Source organism: Artibeus jamaicensis, unplaced genomic scaffold, assembly GCF_021234435.1.
Source record: "Artibeus jamaicensis isolate MK-2021 breed Jamaican fruit bat unplaced genomic scaffold, CSHL_Jam_final contig_252, whole genome shotgun sequence".
Taxonomy (NCBI): domain Eukaryota; kingdom Metazoa; phylum Chordata; class Mammalia; order Chiroptera; family Phyllostomidae; genus Artibeus; species Artibeus jamaicensis.
The window spans coordinates 1,062,826-1,078,687 of NW_026521538.1; the positions used below are offsets into that span (position 1 = coordinate 1,062,826).

The 15,862-nt window shown below is 49.3% G+C and overlaps 1 protein-coding gene across 1 annotated transcript in view; it reads right to left on the minus strand.

Annotated features, from left to right (window-relative positions):
* TLL2 (tolloid like 2) overlaps positions 1-15,862 on the minus strand; it is a 123,695-nt gene that overhangs the window by 32,368 nt on the left and 75,465 nt on the right. Inside the window, exons 6-9 of the mRNA XM_037138915.2 lie at positions 15,035-15,213; positions 13,996-14,101; positions 6,453-6,577; positions 3,769-3,884 (exon numbers count right to left, since the gene is read on the minus strand). Coding sequence (XP_036994810.2) covers positions 3,769-3,884; positions 6,453-6,577; positions 13,996-14,101; positions 15,035-15,213 — 526 coding nt within the window. The remainder of the gene's footprint in view (positions 1-3,768; positions 3,885-6,452; positions 6,578-13,995; positions 14,102-15,034; positions 15,214-15,862) is intronic.

Here is a 15,862-nt window from a genome sequence, read left to right on the forward strand (position 1 = left end):
CTTTTCCCACTTGTGGGACCTTTCTGTCAGTTGGTTCAAGTCTCTCTAGCATCTTCACTCTCCCACTTTCATTTATATGCAAACAGTCTCTGCCTGGTCCCTGGTCTCCAACTAAACCCATGGGCAGGAGGGCTGCGGGTCCAAGGCTGGGTGCCCTGTTGGCCCAGCAGAGAAGACTGTAACATATTTGTCTTTGTTCTCTGTGGCCCCTCTACTTGGAACCTCTCCCCCCTGGTTTTGCCACACTAGCCTGTCCTCTCTCTACTGTCTCCTCTGATGGCTCTTGTCCTCTCCATTCCCCACAAACTGTGAGGCCGCCTCAAAACAAAGCACTTCCCTTCCAGCTTCCCTGTCTGGAGGTGACGCCATTGCCCCCATCACTCAGGTGCAACTCCTACTGTTTAGGTCAGTGCTGACAGGTTCTTATCCTTTAAGATCTGTGCCCCCTGCTCCCAGCCACTCTCGCCACCTTCAACAGCCCCTCCCACACTGCTCCTGCGGAGATGACTCCTGAACTCCTCCCTGCTGTGCCCATGTCTACTCCGCACACTAGGGCTTCCAGATCAGTCTTACACTTTTATCTCATGTTTGCTAGAGCCCTCCTCTGTTCAGAAAACTTCAGTGGCTCCCTCTGCCCCAATCTCATAAATCAAACTCACTGCCTACCTTGCAGAGCCTCCAGCACCCATCCTAATGCATGGCCCCATCTCCCCGTGAGCCCTAATACAATCACTTAAATGGAACCCTCCCCAGGCCCCGCTCCAGGGGCCCCTCCCGCCTCCCTGAGTCCTTCTCTGATTGCCCAGTTGCACACGACCCTTCCCTCTTTGGAACTCTCCCCTCCTTTGTTGTAGTGATTCCCGAGCAGGTGTTTTTAGAGTCCAGCAGATCTGGATTTCTTCCCAGCTCCACCACTCCCTAGCTGTGGGATCTTGGGAAAATACCACTGTGCTCCTGGACCATTAGTTTCCTCCTCTATAAAACAACCTGCACACCACTGGGCTGTGGAGGGGACGGCAAAAGACACTACAGAGAATGCCCAGGGCTGGACCTGGCACACAATAGCTACTCAACAAATGGCAATTTTAAAAACTAAGCCACACTGAGTGCACACTTAGCGTACCACAAACCAGACACACTAAGTGCTCTTCGCAAGCTGCCTGTCTTTATTGAGACTCCCCACCCCTTCCCTTGGGACCAGTCCACCCAATGTTCAGGTTTCAAGACAAGGGGCACCTTCTTCCACAAAGCACTAAGGTCTCATAGGAAATGAAGAGTCAGTACTAGAAAATAATAGGCTAGCTCACCTCCCATGTTGTAGAGTGTGAGTGTGTGTGTGAGCGTGTGTGTGTGTGATATGTTGCTCTTCTTTCAAACCAGACCAGTCATTTTTCAACTCTACTTGCACATTAGAACCACCTCAGAAACAAAAAAATATTGGTTCCAAATAATGCTCCTCCTTCAGTTAAATCAGACTCTCCAGGGATAAGGAGGGGAGGGGAGGGACTCTGACCAAACTCTAAGTCTCCTAAACAGGGAAACGCTGCCTTCTAACCCCTCGTATCCCCCTCAGTGCTCACACCCACATGGACTGGTTCAGGGACGCTTGCTAGCTGGTTGCAATATAGTTCTTTAGCCTTTGCTTTTTAAAATTTCAGAAAGGCAATATGATTACAAATTCCTTGGTAACACATTCATGATCTGAATGAATGGGATAATTATTCAGGCTAATTATTTTAAGTATCTTAGTGAGCCATAAAGATCATAGGGGAAGAGGTGACGAACGGGAGGTGATAATGCAAATCCATCAAGTTCGCTAATTACCAGCAGCTCTGGGGAAGCCTGAGTGAAGCAGAAATGGAAATAACGGGTGCAGGAATTTCAGTGATAGTGTTCTCCCTGCCCCCAGCCGGCAATAATAATTAAGGCTGGGTGAACTCTTACACAGTTCAAACACATTGCAGGGCCTCTGCTATGCAGGGCAATCCAACGGTTTGGGGACTAGCAGACCCCTTCTTGTTTCTCCTCCATGTCCCTGCCTCCCTCTCATGCCACCTCCTGCAGGCGCAGGAATGGGACATCCACCCAAGGTGGACAAATCTAGAGTCTCTCAGGCTCAAGATAACAACTGCCCTGTCATAAATGCTTACAGCTAGAGAAGGGTGTGTACATATGGGTATTGTTCACGTGTGCATGTATGAATTTGTGTGTGTGTGTATGAATGCATGTTCAAATGTCTAGTTCCTTTTGTGGAATAACATAGGATGATGGTTAAGCAGAGGCTGGCAGAATCCAACTGCCTGGGCTCAAATCCCAACTCTGCAACGAACTGAATAGCCTTGGACAAGTCCATTTCCTTATCTGCAAAATGAGTATGGTGATAGCACCTGTTACATAAAGTCATTTGTGAGGATAAAATGAGAGAATCCACAACATATGCTAAAAGCAGTACCCAGCCCATGGAAAATGCTCCCACTGGTTCCTAGCCATTATTTTTTCCTAGCTATCACACTGTGTTTAGATTGACATTTAAACGGAAACCTGAAAGTTGGCTATGGGCACCTGAAAAATTCCAGCACCTCTCACTGCACGCCCACTGCTTGTTTTTCACTCCACCACGCCTTTGTCCACATGTCCATTCAACAAATACTTATTGGGTGGCTCTGTGCCAGAGACTGTGTCCTCAGTGAGTCCAGAAGAGGAACAGCCACATAAACCAGCGTCATGATTTGTGGGATGAGCCACAACAAGTGCAGCTGTAGGGAGGCAGAACCAGAGGGCGGAGCAAACATTTTAAAAGCAGCTGCCTCTGTTCTGAGACAACTTGACGAGCTGCTGGGTCCGCTGAGAGGTGTGGTGAAGAAAACACAGGTCTCAAACTGCAGAAGCCCCAGTTCTCAGTTCCGTAGCTTACTGTGAATTCAGACAATTTACGAAATGCCCAAGCCTTAGATTCCTTGTTCACGTGATGGATAGAAGGAAGTGCACCAAGTTCCAGTAGCTGCGAGAACACACTCCCCTTGGACAAGAGCAAAAGGAGCCCCTCCCCTGGGCGTGGCTCTCAAGAGTTGTGGAATCTTCAGGGCCAAAGGAACAAGCCTACCCAGAGCCTGCCCGGCTTCCAGACTTCCCACCAGGAGCCCAGAACCCTGGCATTCCCGGCCCAAATAGCCCATTTCCAGGACATGCAAGGACCTCCGTCCTGAATCTCTCCTCCTGAGGGCAGCAGCACACCGAGGCAGTCCACTTTCCCTGGAGGGGCGGCCGAGCAATGGCTGTTTGTGAGGCAGGAGTAGAGGGTGTTCAGGAGTGCGGGCTGAGGGGTCACCATGGGAGCTCCTGAGACAGCACTGGGGCTGAGAGGAGGAGAGGCCAGCTGTGGGTTGGTAGCCAGCTCGACCCGCATTGCCACCTGCCAGAGCAGCACTCCAAGGTGCCCAGAAATTCTAAACTGGATCCTCGCCTCCCAGGGCATTCTGACAGTGTGTTTATTGAGGAAGGAGGATAACACCTACTTTGTTTACAGACTGTGAGCCTGATGAATAACTCATGTGGACATTTAGTACCCAGGCTTCCCTTTGCCTGAGGGAGGCTGGCTGAAAAATCCAGAAGGAAATAACATTAAGCAAGCTAGTAGTATGTGCCTGGCGCAGAGTAGGTGCCTGCAACATAATAGTTGTTATTACTCCTATTAATAATAGCTCCTGACATGTCAGTCACCCCACTCAAAGAATGTTACATCATTTCCAGAGGTTGTCCCGCACCTACCTTTTCCCCTGGAGTGACTGATATCCTCCAAACGCAATGGGAATAAGAAGGGTAGCCGTTTGGAAAGCCAGGTGCAGAGAAGTTTCCCGTTGTGTCCTGCAGAGTCTCCCCACAAGCTGCACAAACAAAACGGCAATCATGATTCAGGCACATGCACATACTCCCCACCTGAGAGCGCCCTCTACAGGGCTGCTGAGCAAACACTCCCCTGAACTAGCCTCAGCCTTTAGAACAAATGGTGAGAACTGTGCCAGGCTGGCTGATAATTTCCTGGTTTTATAAAAGTAAAAATAGGGTCTGGGCACCAAAAAGAAACACCCCACGGGTTCTTCTGAGGCTCTCAGGATTGAGCAGGGCCTAGAGTCAGGTTTGAATCTTAGCTCTCCAGAAGCCTGTGTGGTGGTGCCTTAGTTTTCTTATCTGTTAAATGGGTGGGACCTGCCCAGAAGGTTAATGAAATCACCTGCACTACATAAAATGGATCAGCTCAGTGCTCGGCCCTTGGTAAGTGCTCCCCATGTAGTAGCCTCACAATCACCAACAGCAGTCTCTGTGGCAGAGAGAATGTGAAAGCCCAAGTCAGTAACACAAAGAGGAAAAATGCTTTGAAACTCATAATCAGCTGTCAGTTTGAATCTTGACTCTTCTTTTTCTGCTGCCTGCCTCTGAATGAGCTACCAAATAGCCAAGAAAACAGAAAAATGACCAGAGGCACAGGAAGCTGGAATACTCTATAAGAAGCTATCCTGGCCATGAATGTCCGAGGGTTGCTGGGCCATGAGTCTAAAACCTAGTATTATGTCTGTGAAAAATATTTCCCTAATTTGTCCTCACACCTGTGTGAAGAAGCTTGGAAACTGCAGGTTTCATATGCCCCTGACTCCCAGGGACTTGAGCCCCAAAGACAAAGACACAAGGTTGCTGGGGACCCCTTCTCTTACAGGGCCACCCCCAAAATGTGGGAAAGAAGCATCCTTATGCATATTTTCCTGAGTGCAATTCCAGCTCTTCACAGCAACTACCCTCCCTTTCAGCTACTACTGCAAATCACTGGGAGCTGCAGTCTTTGGAGATGCAGGAAGGGGTAGCTGGAGAGTGGCCCATCCTCGGCCTCAGGAAATCCTGGATATCAGGGCTTCCATATCGTGTTACCGAACAACTGCCAGGCATCATGAGGATTATGCCTGGCAGTCAACACCCCCGAGGGTTCCATGGAAATTATTTCAGAATTATCATCAACATTCTGCAGGAACAGATAGGTTAGTGTATGGCCCTGTGGTATTTACCAGCTGCCTCGAATCCTTTTGGGAAGTAAGAGGCATAGACATTATAACTAAATAAATACTATGGCATTTCCCAGGGAATGCTATAAGGTTTCTCTTTCAATTCAGCAAGGTTATATGATATGTGTGTCCTGTACTGCAGCCCTAACGCGCCCCCAGATGACTAATAGCTGGATGGACGCATTTCCTAGAGGTCCATGATGGAGGGGAGCCTCACACAGCCCTTTGAAGGCCCTGAGAGCCCACTGAGCAGGACGAGGTGACAACCCAGACATTCTAAGATGGCCCCTACTTCAAATATTCTGTCCTATGATCAAACTGTGTGCCTGGTTTAGGGGTTTAAAAAGGTTGCTGGAGCCCTGGCTGGTGTGGCTCAGTGGATTGAGCGCTGGCCTGTGAACTGGAAGGTCACAGGTTCGATTCCTGGTCAGAGCACATGCCTGGGTTGTGGGCCCAGTTGGGGGTGTGTAAGAAGCAACTGATTGATGTTTCTCTCCTTCTCTTTCTCCCTCCCTTTCCCTCTTTCTAAAACAAAATAAATAAAATCTTTAAAAAAAAAAAAAAGGTTACTGGACCTGTTGGTAATGGAGTTTCCTTTTTCTGCCCCAAATGCTGAAATGCATTCTGTCCTGCTGGTGGTAAAAACTTGGCTGCTGCACTCAATGCTCTGCATGACAGTTCAGCAGCTTAAAGGGGTGGATGTGAGCTCACCCCCAGGGCAGCAGGGGGTGTGATGATGCTGAAGTCAAGGGGAACAAAAGGCAAAAAGAGGGCAAATTCGGGGGGAGCAGTTCTCTGAACGGACAGAGAAGTGGGCATCTGCTCAGACCCCGGGCACTGTCCAGGTTTCAGTAGCAGGCTGGTGGCCACTGACTGGCGCCTCGAGGGACTAGAGGAGCCCCAAGACCACAGAAGAGACCTCATTTGCAGTACTGAGGCTCCTTCTACCTCCCACTGTTCGGGAGGCTGACTCCCACCCCTGCAAAAGCACTCACCTTCATTCTTCATCTTCCTGCAAACGCCTGGCCTCTTGTTTTGCCAAAATACATCCCTTACTCCCATAGAAAGGAGAGGTGTTTTTGCCATTTGGGGCACACTGTTGTTCTACTGTGCATTCTTCCCCCTTTGAACCTCCTGACAGAGTTCTGCAGCTTCCCGCAAGTTAAGGTGTGGGCTCCAAGACCCACCATTCACTTCCCTGTGGCAATCACTTCACCATTTGGGCCTCCTACACCATCTAACACCTCCTAACAGCAGCACATCAGAAATCACGGCTGCCAGCGGGTCGGCTCTTCAGGTTCTCCAAGCTGTCTTTCCAGCCAACGGGAATGTTTGCGAAGGGCAGGTGAACCTGCTCCCAGGGCTTGCTGGGGGCCTCGGGACTCGCCAGGGGCCAGTTACCTGGGCACTTGTACAGCTTCCTGGCTTGAGCTATGTCTCCCTGGCTGAGCCGCACACGCTGGCCGATGGTTGGCCTGACGCCATTGTCATCTCGACGGGGGAGGATAGTGTCTAAGAAAACTCCTCTACAGGCAGAAAAGACAGCAAGAGAAAGGAGAAAGAAAAGTCAAGGCTGTCAGGCCATCCACGCTGGGATTTACAGTCTTCATTTCCTTGCCCATAACCCCGTCAACATTCCTACCCGCTGGCCGGCTCTCATGCTGGCATTTGAGCATTCCATTTCATCAGCTGCATGCTCACTTTCCAATAGGAAAATGATTCTGTCAGGTTTAAAAATATGCCCTGGCCCAGTGGCCTAAGGGCTTCCTTACTAATGTCTATTGAGCATTTCCACAAAGCAGCCTTGACAGGTCCAGGCCCCAGGGCCACCGTGCTGGAAAAACTGCAGGGAGCACCATTCAGAGAGACTACGATGTGAGTGGCACCCCCTGGAGTTGTGCAACAGGCAGTACTGCGCATGGATAAGTGTTAGAGAAGCTCCAGAGAGAACATGGGAATCAGGCCTGTGAGGCTGTCTGTCAGAAGCTGGTGGGGAAGTGCTAGATGAGTCGGTGAATAACAGGGATTGGAGCTGGGGGCCTTGCCGGCAAGAGGAATACTCAGATGGAAAATGGGATGAATGCGGAGAACTAGGGGTAGTCGAGAGAGGCCTGACCTACAGATTCCTATGTGCGGCCTGGCTCTGCCACCTGAGTGAGCTGGGACAAGTCCCTTCCCCTCTCTTCAGAGAGCCTCAGTTTGCTCCTCTGAACAACAGAGGTTGGTCTAATGGTCGTGACGTTCAGTCCCTTCTAACTTTAATGTCTTCTTCTACTCCAATGCAAAGAAAGCCTCAAATGACCAAAACAGACAAGTGACGCCCAGGACGCCCAGCTGAGTGCGAGCCCTAAGCACAGCTCCGTGTTGTGGGCGTGGTATACCCTCTGCCCGAGCCTGCCCCTCTGCTTCCAGCCCCCTGACTTGGGGCTTCTCGGAGGGAGAGCCTTCCCTTGAACAGGCTCCTTCTCCAGTTACCGCCCTGTGCCTTTCCTTCCCTTCTTAACCAACTTTCCGGGAAGAACTATCTCCATTTTCTGTCTGCCTGCTCGCCTTAACCCGATTTTGACCTGGCCACACTGCAACAGTCCTTAGTCACTGACCAACTGCAACTCCGATGGACACTTGTCAATCCTCACCTGCCTTCTCTACAGCTGTCCCCTCCTTCCTCGGACTCTCCCCCCCCCTGGGTCCCAGGGCACTGCCCTCTCTGAGCAGAAAGTTAGGATCCTCTTCTCCTGCTTCCCCTGGCAGTGCTGTCTCTCGGGTTTCTGCCCCGTCTCTTTTCCCTCCTTGCTCTTGCCCCATCTGCTCCTCTGGGCTTTAACCACCACCTACAGGCTCACAGCCCCACAGCCACCTGCAAGGGCCTGGTGACCCTTCCACTGGACTGTCCTATGGGCCTCTTACATCCAACGCATTCAAAACCAAATGTACCCCATTCTTCTCCTTCCATGAGCCTTGTCTCTTGAGACTGAAGCCCAGTCTCTCATACTCCCTTGTAAAAATGAGGAACCAGGTCCTGTCCACAGCACCTTCTACTCGTGCCTTGAATCTGCGCCTTCCTTCTCGTTCTAGACCACCGCCTTAGCTCGGGCAATCGGCACCCCCCTTCCTGAACCCTTCCCAGTAGCTTCTCATCTGTCTCCCTCCCCGTAGACTCAGCCACCTCTAATCTAGCCCCCCACACTGCTGCAATATGATCACTGAGAAACGCCAGGACAGGAGTGTGCCCTCCCTGCTTAGAATCCTTCACTGACTGCAGATCACCACCTGGATCTCCCGGCCCTTGGCTCACTGCTTCTGCCTTCTTCTTCAGCCACATCTCCTGACAACTCCACCTCGCTCATGATCTTAAGCAACACTGAACCCCTGCTAACCCCCAACATGGCCCATGGCCCACAAGCTGTCTTCTGCTAAAGCTGCCCACCACCCATCTTCCTGTCCCCAAACCCTGTCAGATGGCCTTCCCTTGTAAAAGTCTTCCGAGCCCTGTCTATCCTGAGTTAACCATGCCTTCTTCTGGGCCTTCCTCGTCTGGTCTCTTCTTATCATATTGTATGGTCTTTTTTGAGGGGTGACAGTAATTGGTTTCTCTGCTAACTACCAAGTTCCTCCAGCAGAGAGACTGGATTCCTTCATCTCTGTGTCCTCGTGGGCAGGAATGTAGCAGACCTGGAGAAAAGGTTCTAGAACTACATTACACAGCCAACATAGGACAGTCTTCGAAAGATTTCACAAAATAGTTATCTACACCCATAAGGAAATGCAAAAATTCTCATTACCTAGTTATTAGCTGCCCTCTCTCTTTTCTTTCAAACATTTCCTTTTCCCTAAATTCTGCACTACCTTGGAGAATATATATCATCCCTGTCTCTCCCTTTTTGTTTTTCTATGTACATTTTTTTCCAAATGAGACTTTAAGGTCACTTTCTTCCCAACATCAGTGCACAGGACCCCTGGTCATCTGCTGATGATATCCTTTATAGTACCACTATCGCCGACACTTAATTAGTCACCCATCCTAAGGTCTCTAACTCCCACCGCCTCGTCTGTGGCTCCAGAGTCTGCTAGAGAAACTTTATCGGAATCCTTGATGTCCCTCACTGATCTCACCAAGTGTTAAATCACAAGGGACAACTCCACATAACATTCCAAAATTAATCACCTACTAATCGAAAAATGGGTGCTTCTGCCCTAATAGAAAATGTGTTCGTTTGCACTTATTTTCTTGATTCTGCTGAAAACAGACATCTAGCTGCACAAAATGCAAGGCTCTCCACAAGCTCTTAGCAGTCTGGACTAGCTGACCCTGCTGATGACCACACCGTGTCGGCCACCTTCCTATATGCCAGGTCCCTGCTGGACACTTGACGGGCGCCACCGCATCTCATCCTCATAACACTTGAGGGAGCAAGTGACATTATTAGCAGGGTTCCTTGCTACGGGTGAGAAAAGCAAGCCCGCAGAGCTTACATGACTCACCCTGGTTACAGAACTAGTCATGGAGACCCAGCCCTGGAGCCCAGGCCAGCCCGGGGCCTGCCTCCTGGCATCTTCCAACCAGTGTTTCCCACTGCCCAAGACAGAGCAGGCTTCATGCGGATTAGAAAGATGAGAGAGTTAGGAACGCTGGTGACTTCAAAGCAGCGGGAACAGCATGAGGGATCACACTCACACGGCTCTTTGGGGCCGGGCTCCCTCCCCCAACCCAGCACATCCTGAGCCGCCAGCAAGGCGGTGGGTTCTGGAAGATGTTTACTACCAGAGACGTCCCCTGTGTAAACCACTGTAGTAATGTCCCTGCTTTTATGTAGGACAACTTAGAATTGACATTCTGCTAAACCAAGAAAGGGTTTGGCAGATGCCGTAGGGAATAAAACTGTCAGCTCCGAGTTCTCGAAACAAAGACGACACTGTACCGGAGAGCCGTCTCCTCATCTCCTGGACCCTCGCCCAGTGAGTCATTCAAAGACACCACTGCCCTCAGCCCAGGGCCCACCAAGGGGCGGGGAGGAGCTGCAATAAACTCGAGGGAATAAAGTTGGAAAGGGACAGCTCAGCCATAGAGACTCTTGAAGATTAGGTTTCCCATCAGAGGGAACAGCACTTGCCTCCAGATGAGTCAATGTCCTATGGGCCGTTTTCTGCTCTTCTACAGAATCAAAGACAATGTGCAGGCCAGCTGCGGGGGACATGTGAGCAGAAGTAATGACATGGAGTTAAGGAGTGGGAAACGTTTCATAAAAAGTGGGCCAGGAAAACCTACCAGTCAGGAGGCCATTGAAAAACATCCCACTAAACAGAGTAGTTTTCTGAAAATCCATGCAGACAGTTGCAGATGGGACAATGCAGGTGTCTACTCGCTATGAAAGAGATTTGCCAAAACCATCCTGAACTCTGGAGCAGAGGTAGAGAAGGTAGTTGTGGTAGATTGTTAAAATAATGAATTACACCTCCTAATATCCACATCCCTTTGCAATGGGAAGTTGCCACCCCCCACACTAAGAGGTTGAATCTACTTCTCCATAACTCAAATTGGCACTGGCTTTGTGATTTGTTTCAGCCAATAAAATGTGACGGAAGCCCTGCCATGCAAGTTCTAGAGCCTGGGTCTAAAGAGTCTTGCAGCCTGCCAACCTGTCCTCTACTGGCACTCTAAATTCCAATGGAGTGGGAAGCCCAGTCTAGCCCACTGGAGGATGAGAGGCCACACAGAGGAGAACCAAGGGCTGCTGGTGGGCAGGCAACACAATGACCAGACACGGCACTGGCCATCACCCAACCTAATCACACTGTCAAATGACCCACAATATCATAAAAAATAAGTTGTTGTAAGGTGCTAAGTTGGGGGTGGGGTGTAGATTGTGCTGCAACTGTAGATAACAGCATGGTAGCGGAAGGGAAGTCTTCCTCCTTCCGGTGCCTGCAGGGAAGCTGCTCTGCTCCTACGCATCTGCCCGTCCACCCTGTGCTGCCTCCTTGCCAGTATCCTTCCGAGGGGTCCTGGGCACTTGGGAAGAGGAACTGTTATTTCACGGGTTTAGTCCCTGGGCTCCACTGACCTACGCAGACAAAATGTTTTCACACAGACAACAGTGTTAATAGTGTGTATCTCCTGAAGGCAAGAGGGCTGGCGTTATGAGCTAGAGATCAGAGGGGGAAAGAGAGGAAGATTTTTTAAAAGACAGACAGAAAAGAAATGCTGGAGCCAGAAGATACTCTGTCTGCACTCTTGCTTTGGCCTCTGGCTTCAGAGATTTGCATAGTAACTGGTGCTCAGCAGACACTGAGAAGGAAGTGTAGTTCCTATAACACATTGGTAGTAATTTATCCCAAATACCCTACACAGCAGATACTTGTAGCTTCTTAACGCAGTAACCACTGCATTTGTGAGTATGTAGGAAGAACTGCAGTGAGAGTAATGGAAATTCCTTCCCTCACCTCGTCCCCAGTACTGCACTCCCAACTCCTTGGACTTACTCATTAATTTATCCATTAAAAAATATTTATTGAACACTGCCATGGCCACTGTGGCTCGGTTGAATGGAGCATCGTCCCATGCACTGAAAAGTCATGGGTTCAATCCCTGGTCAGGGCACATACCTCGGTTGCAGGTTCGATCCCTAGTCGGGGCATATATGGAAGGCAACCGGTTGATGTTTCTCCCATATCAACGTTTCTCTCTCTCTCTCTCTCTTCCTTCCTCTCTCTAAAATCAATAAATGCATCCTCAGGCAAGGATTAAAAAATTAAAATAAAAAATTTTTACTGAACACCTACTCTGTGCCAGGCCCCATGTTGAGTGCTGGGGATTAGAAAAGAATGAGATAGTCTTTGTCCTCAAAGATCTCAGCCTAGTGAGGGAGAGGGAAATGCAACAGAGAAGTATTAATAGATAAATTTACAATAATAATTAATGGATAAATTATAAAGCAATAACAAGTTGTGACAGCTACAGAAACAACACCCAAGTTACCAGCTTCTCACGTGGACCAACTTGACACTGGTCCCCTCATGAAAGCGATGCTTTCTCTCCACTCAGCAGCCTGTAGCTCCTGGCGCTGATGGGGCGTAACCCAAATGTTCCCCCACTATTTCCCAACACCCAAGCCGCCCCACCCCAACTCTGACCTCTGCAGGAGGTCTCTCTCCTGCCCAGCCCACTGGCTTCCTCAGACTCTCCCTGCCCCCAGAGTAGGTCCCTCAAACTCTCAGTTTCCCCACCTGGAGAAGGAAGCCTCAGATCTCCATATGGCAATGAATGCGATCATATCTGTCAATCCTTCACCCATCTGTCCAGATTAAGAAATCAAAACCTGAAATTTTTGAGCAGGAAACAGCTCAGAGAACATGTAGTCCAACCCTCCCAGGAGGAAACTGAGGCCAGGGAGGTGGAGATTTGACCCAGCACACAGCTGCCCCAATGTACTATCTACACCTTCCTCAATGCCAAGGTCCCTGTGAGAACCAGGACTAGGACCCCGTCTTCCGACTCTCAGTTCAGCAATCTCTTTATTACACCACGTTGCCCATTGTATCTCCTGATAAAGAGCTCAGACAAGAGTAAAAAGAACAGGGTAGCTCACTTCTATGCCACTTGTTCAAAGATGCTGAGTTAGACCAAACTCTGCCCATTACAGCTCCCACCTGGGTGCAGGATGGAGACCATACTAAATTAGCTGTGTGGCCAGAGGAACAGTGCCCCCTGAGAACTGGGGCCACTGAGGTTTGGAGGGTCGTTTCCACACATCCACGATGCCACCAACAGAATGGTTTCAGTAGTCTCATCCTGGAGCCCTGGGGTAAATAAACAGCTTCCCTCTCCCTCCCAGGGACTGTGTCTCCTGCATGAATGATGTTCTTTGATCTCTGTGGACATGGTGACTCATAAATGAATTGTTTCCCTCTTTGCTGTGACTGCTAGGAAGCCCAGGGCAGCATTCACTGACAGGACTTCACCGGTGTATAACCTGAATATCAAATTGATTCCAAACTTCAACAGAGCTATCTACCCTTATTTTTCCCTCCCCCCAACTCAAATTTCCTCACCTATTTTTTCTTTTTGTCCTATGTATACATTGTGAATCACCTCAAATCTTTTTTTAATGATTAAATAAATAAGTAGGAAACTACCTAGTTTTAAGAGGAGACTGAAAAAGTACCAGGAGGAAGAAAGTATGTGCACAGTGTCTCCTTTAACTCAAGGTTGGGAAGACCTACAACACTGAGACTAGCAGAGGAAAAGCTCTTTATACAAAATGTTTGTGTGGTCTAGAAGTAAGGGCGGTACCGAAAATAGTTAACACCTGGTCCGGCACAACACTAACTCTGCAAAACAGGTCCTGCCGATGGGGGCCCTAAGTAATGGATCCAGTCGTTCTTGGGGTTCCCACTACCATTGTGTGTGAGCAGCAGGCAGAAGACCTGGACCTTTGTTCTCCCTCCAGCCCCAGCTGCCTGTGTCCCCCAGATGGCTGGAGCCTCAATTTCCTCACCTCTGAAATGAACCGGTGATCCAGCGCCCTCCCAGCTCTGACGCGAACTAGCTCTCAATAAACCACACCTTCTTTAGGAAAACTGGTAAACGGCCACCGTGCCCACTTCAAGGACGTGCTTCCGAAGATCCCCCCACCCCCTGGAAATTTGACACACAGCCTCTAGTTATTATCACAGCCACTCTCTCAGTAACGTCCCTTTTCCAGTCGCTGCGTGTGACACTAAGGCGTGATGGAATACCAGCTTCACAGTGGGATTCAATCTTATTAGCGGGAACCTGATTAGATTATATTTCACTGCAGCCCAGAGGCCACTGTATTTCAAGGACAGGCACACCGACTGTGCTAGGAGCATGCGGAGACCCACTCTCTGCAGACCTCCCGCAACCCGGCCCGAGCCTGCAGCAGGCACAGTAAAACACACAGGAGGCAAAAGCAGAGATTCCAACCTTGAGAAGGTGTTCCGGGCGTAGTGCATGATGCTGTCAAAGTCGTACGTCTCTCCCAGAGAGCTCACTTCCCCAGCTTCCATTTTTAAGAAATTATACTCCTGACCTGTGACACAACACTCCGTTAAGGCCTTTGAAAACAGCGCAGGCACCTAAAATGGGGCGGAGCGGGGAGGGGGAGGCGAACCCATAGCAACTTCCGGTTAGTTCTCTCCGTCTCCAAACCCGGTCCGTGTGGTTCTGGTCGCTGTTTTCAAGATCGGAAATTTGGAACTTATAATAAGCCCTATGTTCTCCCAACCCCCACACCCATCCCCAAATGCCACTCCAAACTCAAACTAAGTCTGCAGACAGGTTAGTTATCAATTTGATTGGAGGAAAAAAAAACCAATAAAACTCTGGTCTTGCTATTAAAGAAACAAAAGAAAGTCAGAGATCAGTTCAACCCCAAATAGCTCACAATTCAGACTCCTAAAAGCATTTTCAAGGCAACCAATTATTCCACCAGATACTTTCACAGTCAATATGAATTGCTATATAAACTCATTTAATATGAGAAGACATTTTTTCGAATCTGGACAATTTATCTGTCTTAGGGCAGAATGCTTCTAGGCAGAAACATTGTTTTTCATATGTACTCGTGTCCTAATTGTATCTGAGTTTCAAGAAGATGTGTTGCCTAAGCCAGGAAAACTGACTTAGGAAAGCAACCAGGAGAGCTCTTTTTCTGGCTTAGCGGCTTTGATGCTGTAGCAGTGTTCCGGTCAATTCTGTTCCTTTCAGGAAACGGAGTTGGGTGTCATTGTTCTTCACAACATGGAAAGTCATATTACTTCTGTTCTAACCTACAAGCTATGGGAGATGGACAGGGACAGGCTGGTGACAAGCACCTGCACGGCAGTCACTGTCTCAATACTTACAGATGAGTGTTTGTCAGCTCCTGGCAACCCCTCTCCTGCCCTCCTGCCTGACCCCACCCCCACCCCCAGGATGCCACCTTCCTGGCCTTTAACTTCTAGACCCCACACAGGCTCCTCACCTGGCTGGATGTTTTCTCTGATGATGGTGACATGCTGATCTCTGTCTGGCCGGGTGTGTTCATGCCAGAACCCAACCACGTGGCCCAGCTCATGAGCCACAATGCCGAACTTGTCACAGTTTTTCCCAATGGATATGGCCTGTGGGCCTCCTCCTCGGCGCCCAACATAGGAGCAACAGCTAGAAAATGCAGAAACACCCAGGTCAGCGGGTCAGGGAACAGCAACAGTCATCTGTGCGCACGTGTGTGTGTGTCTAAAAGAAACACAATTTTGGAGCCTGGTGCTCGCTCACTGCCCAACTTTCCTCCCAATACAGAAGTTACCTCCTGAGGTTCTTGACCTTTCTGGTGGTCAAGATCCACTTGAGAATCTGAAGAAAGATATGGCCTCTCCTCCTGGAATAAAGCACACACCCTTCCCCACCCTTCCACCCCGAGTCTCTGCCTGATCGCCACTGATAACAAGGAGAGAAGATGGCTGCATTTCTCTAAAGATGCATCTTGGTGCTATTATCAGAGAAGCCTTAAGGATGGCTCGCCTTCTGGTCCCTATTACTTATTCATTATTCCTAACTTAGAAAGGTATAAAACAAGAAGTTAGAAGGGCCATAATCTCACCATGCAGATTATACATATGTATGAAGTCAAGGATCTATCCTTGACATCTATTCTTGTGCTACCTTGGCTACTTTTTTAAAAAAGTATGTTAACTTGGGCAGATGCCTCCTCAGCATCTATCGAGAAAGGAATATGGCTTCTTCCCTTTGATCAATATGGTGAATCTCACAAATGGATTTCCTGATGTTGAACCAGCCTTGCATTCCTTAG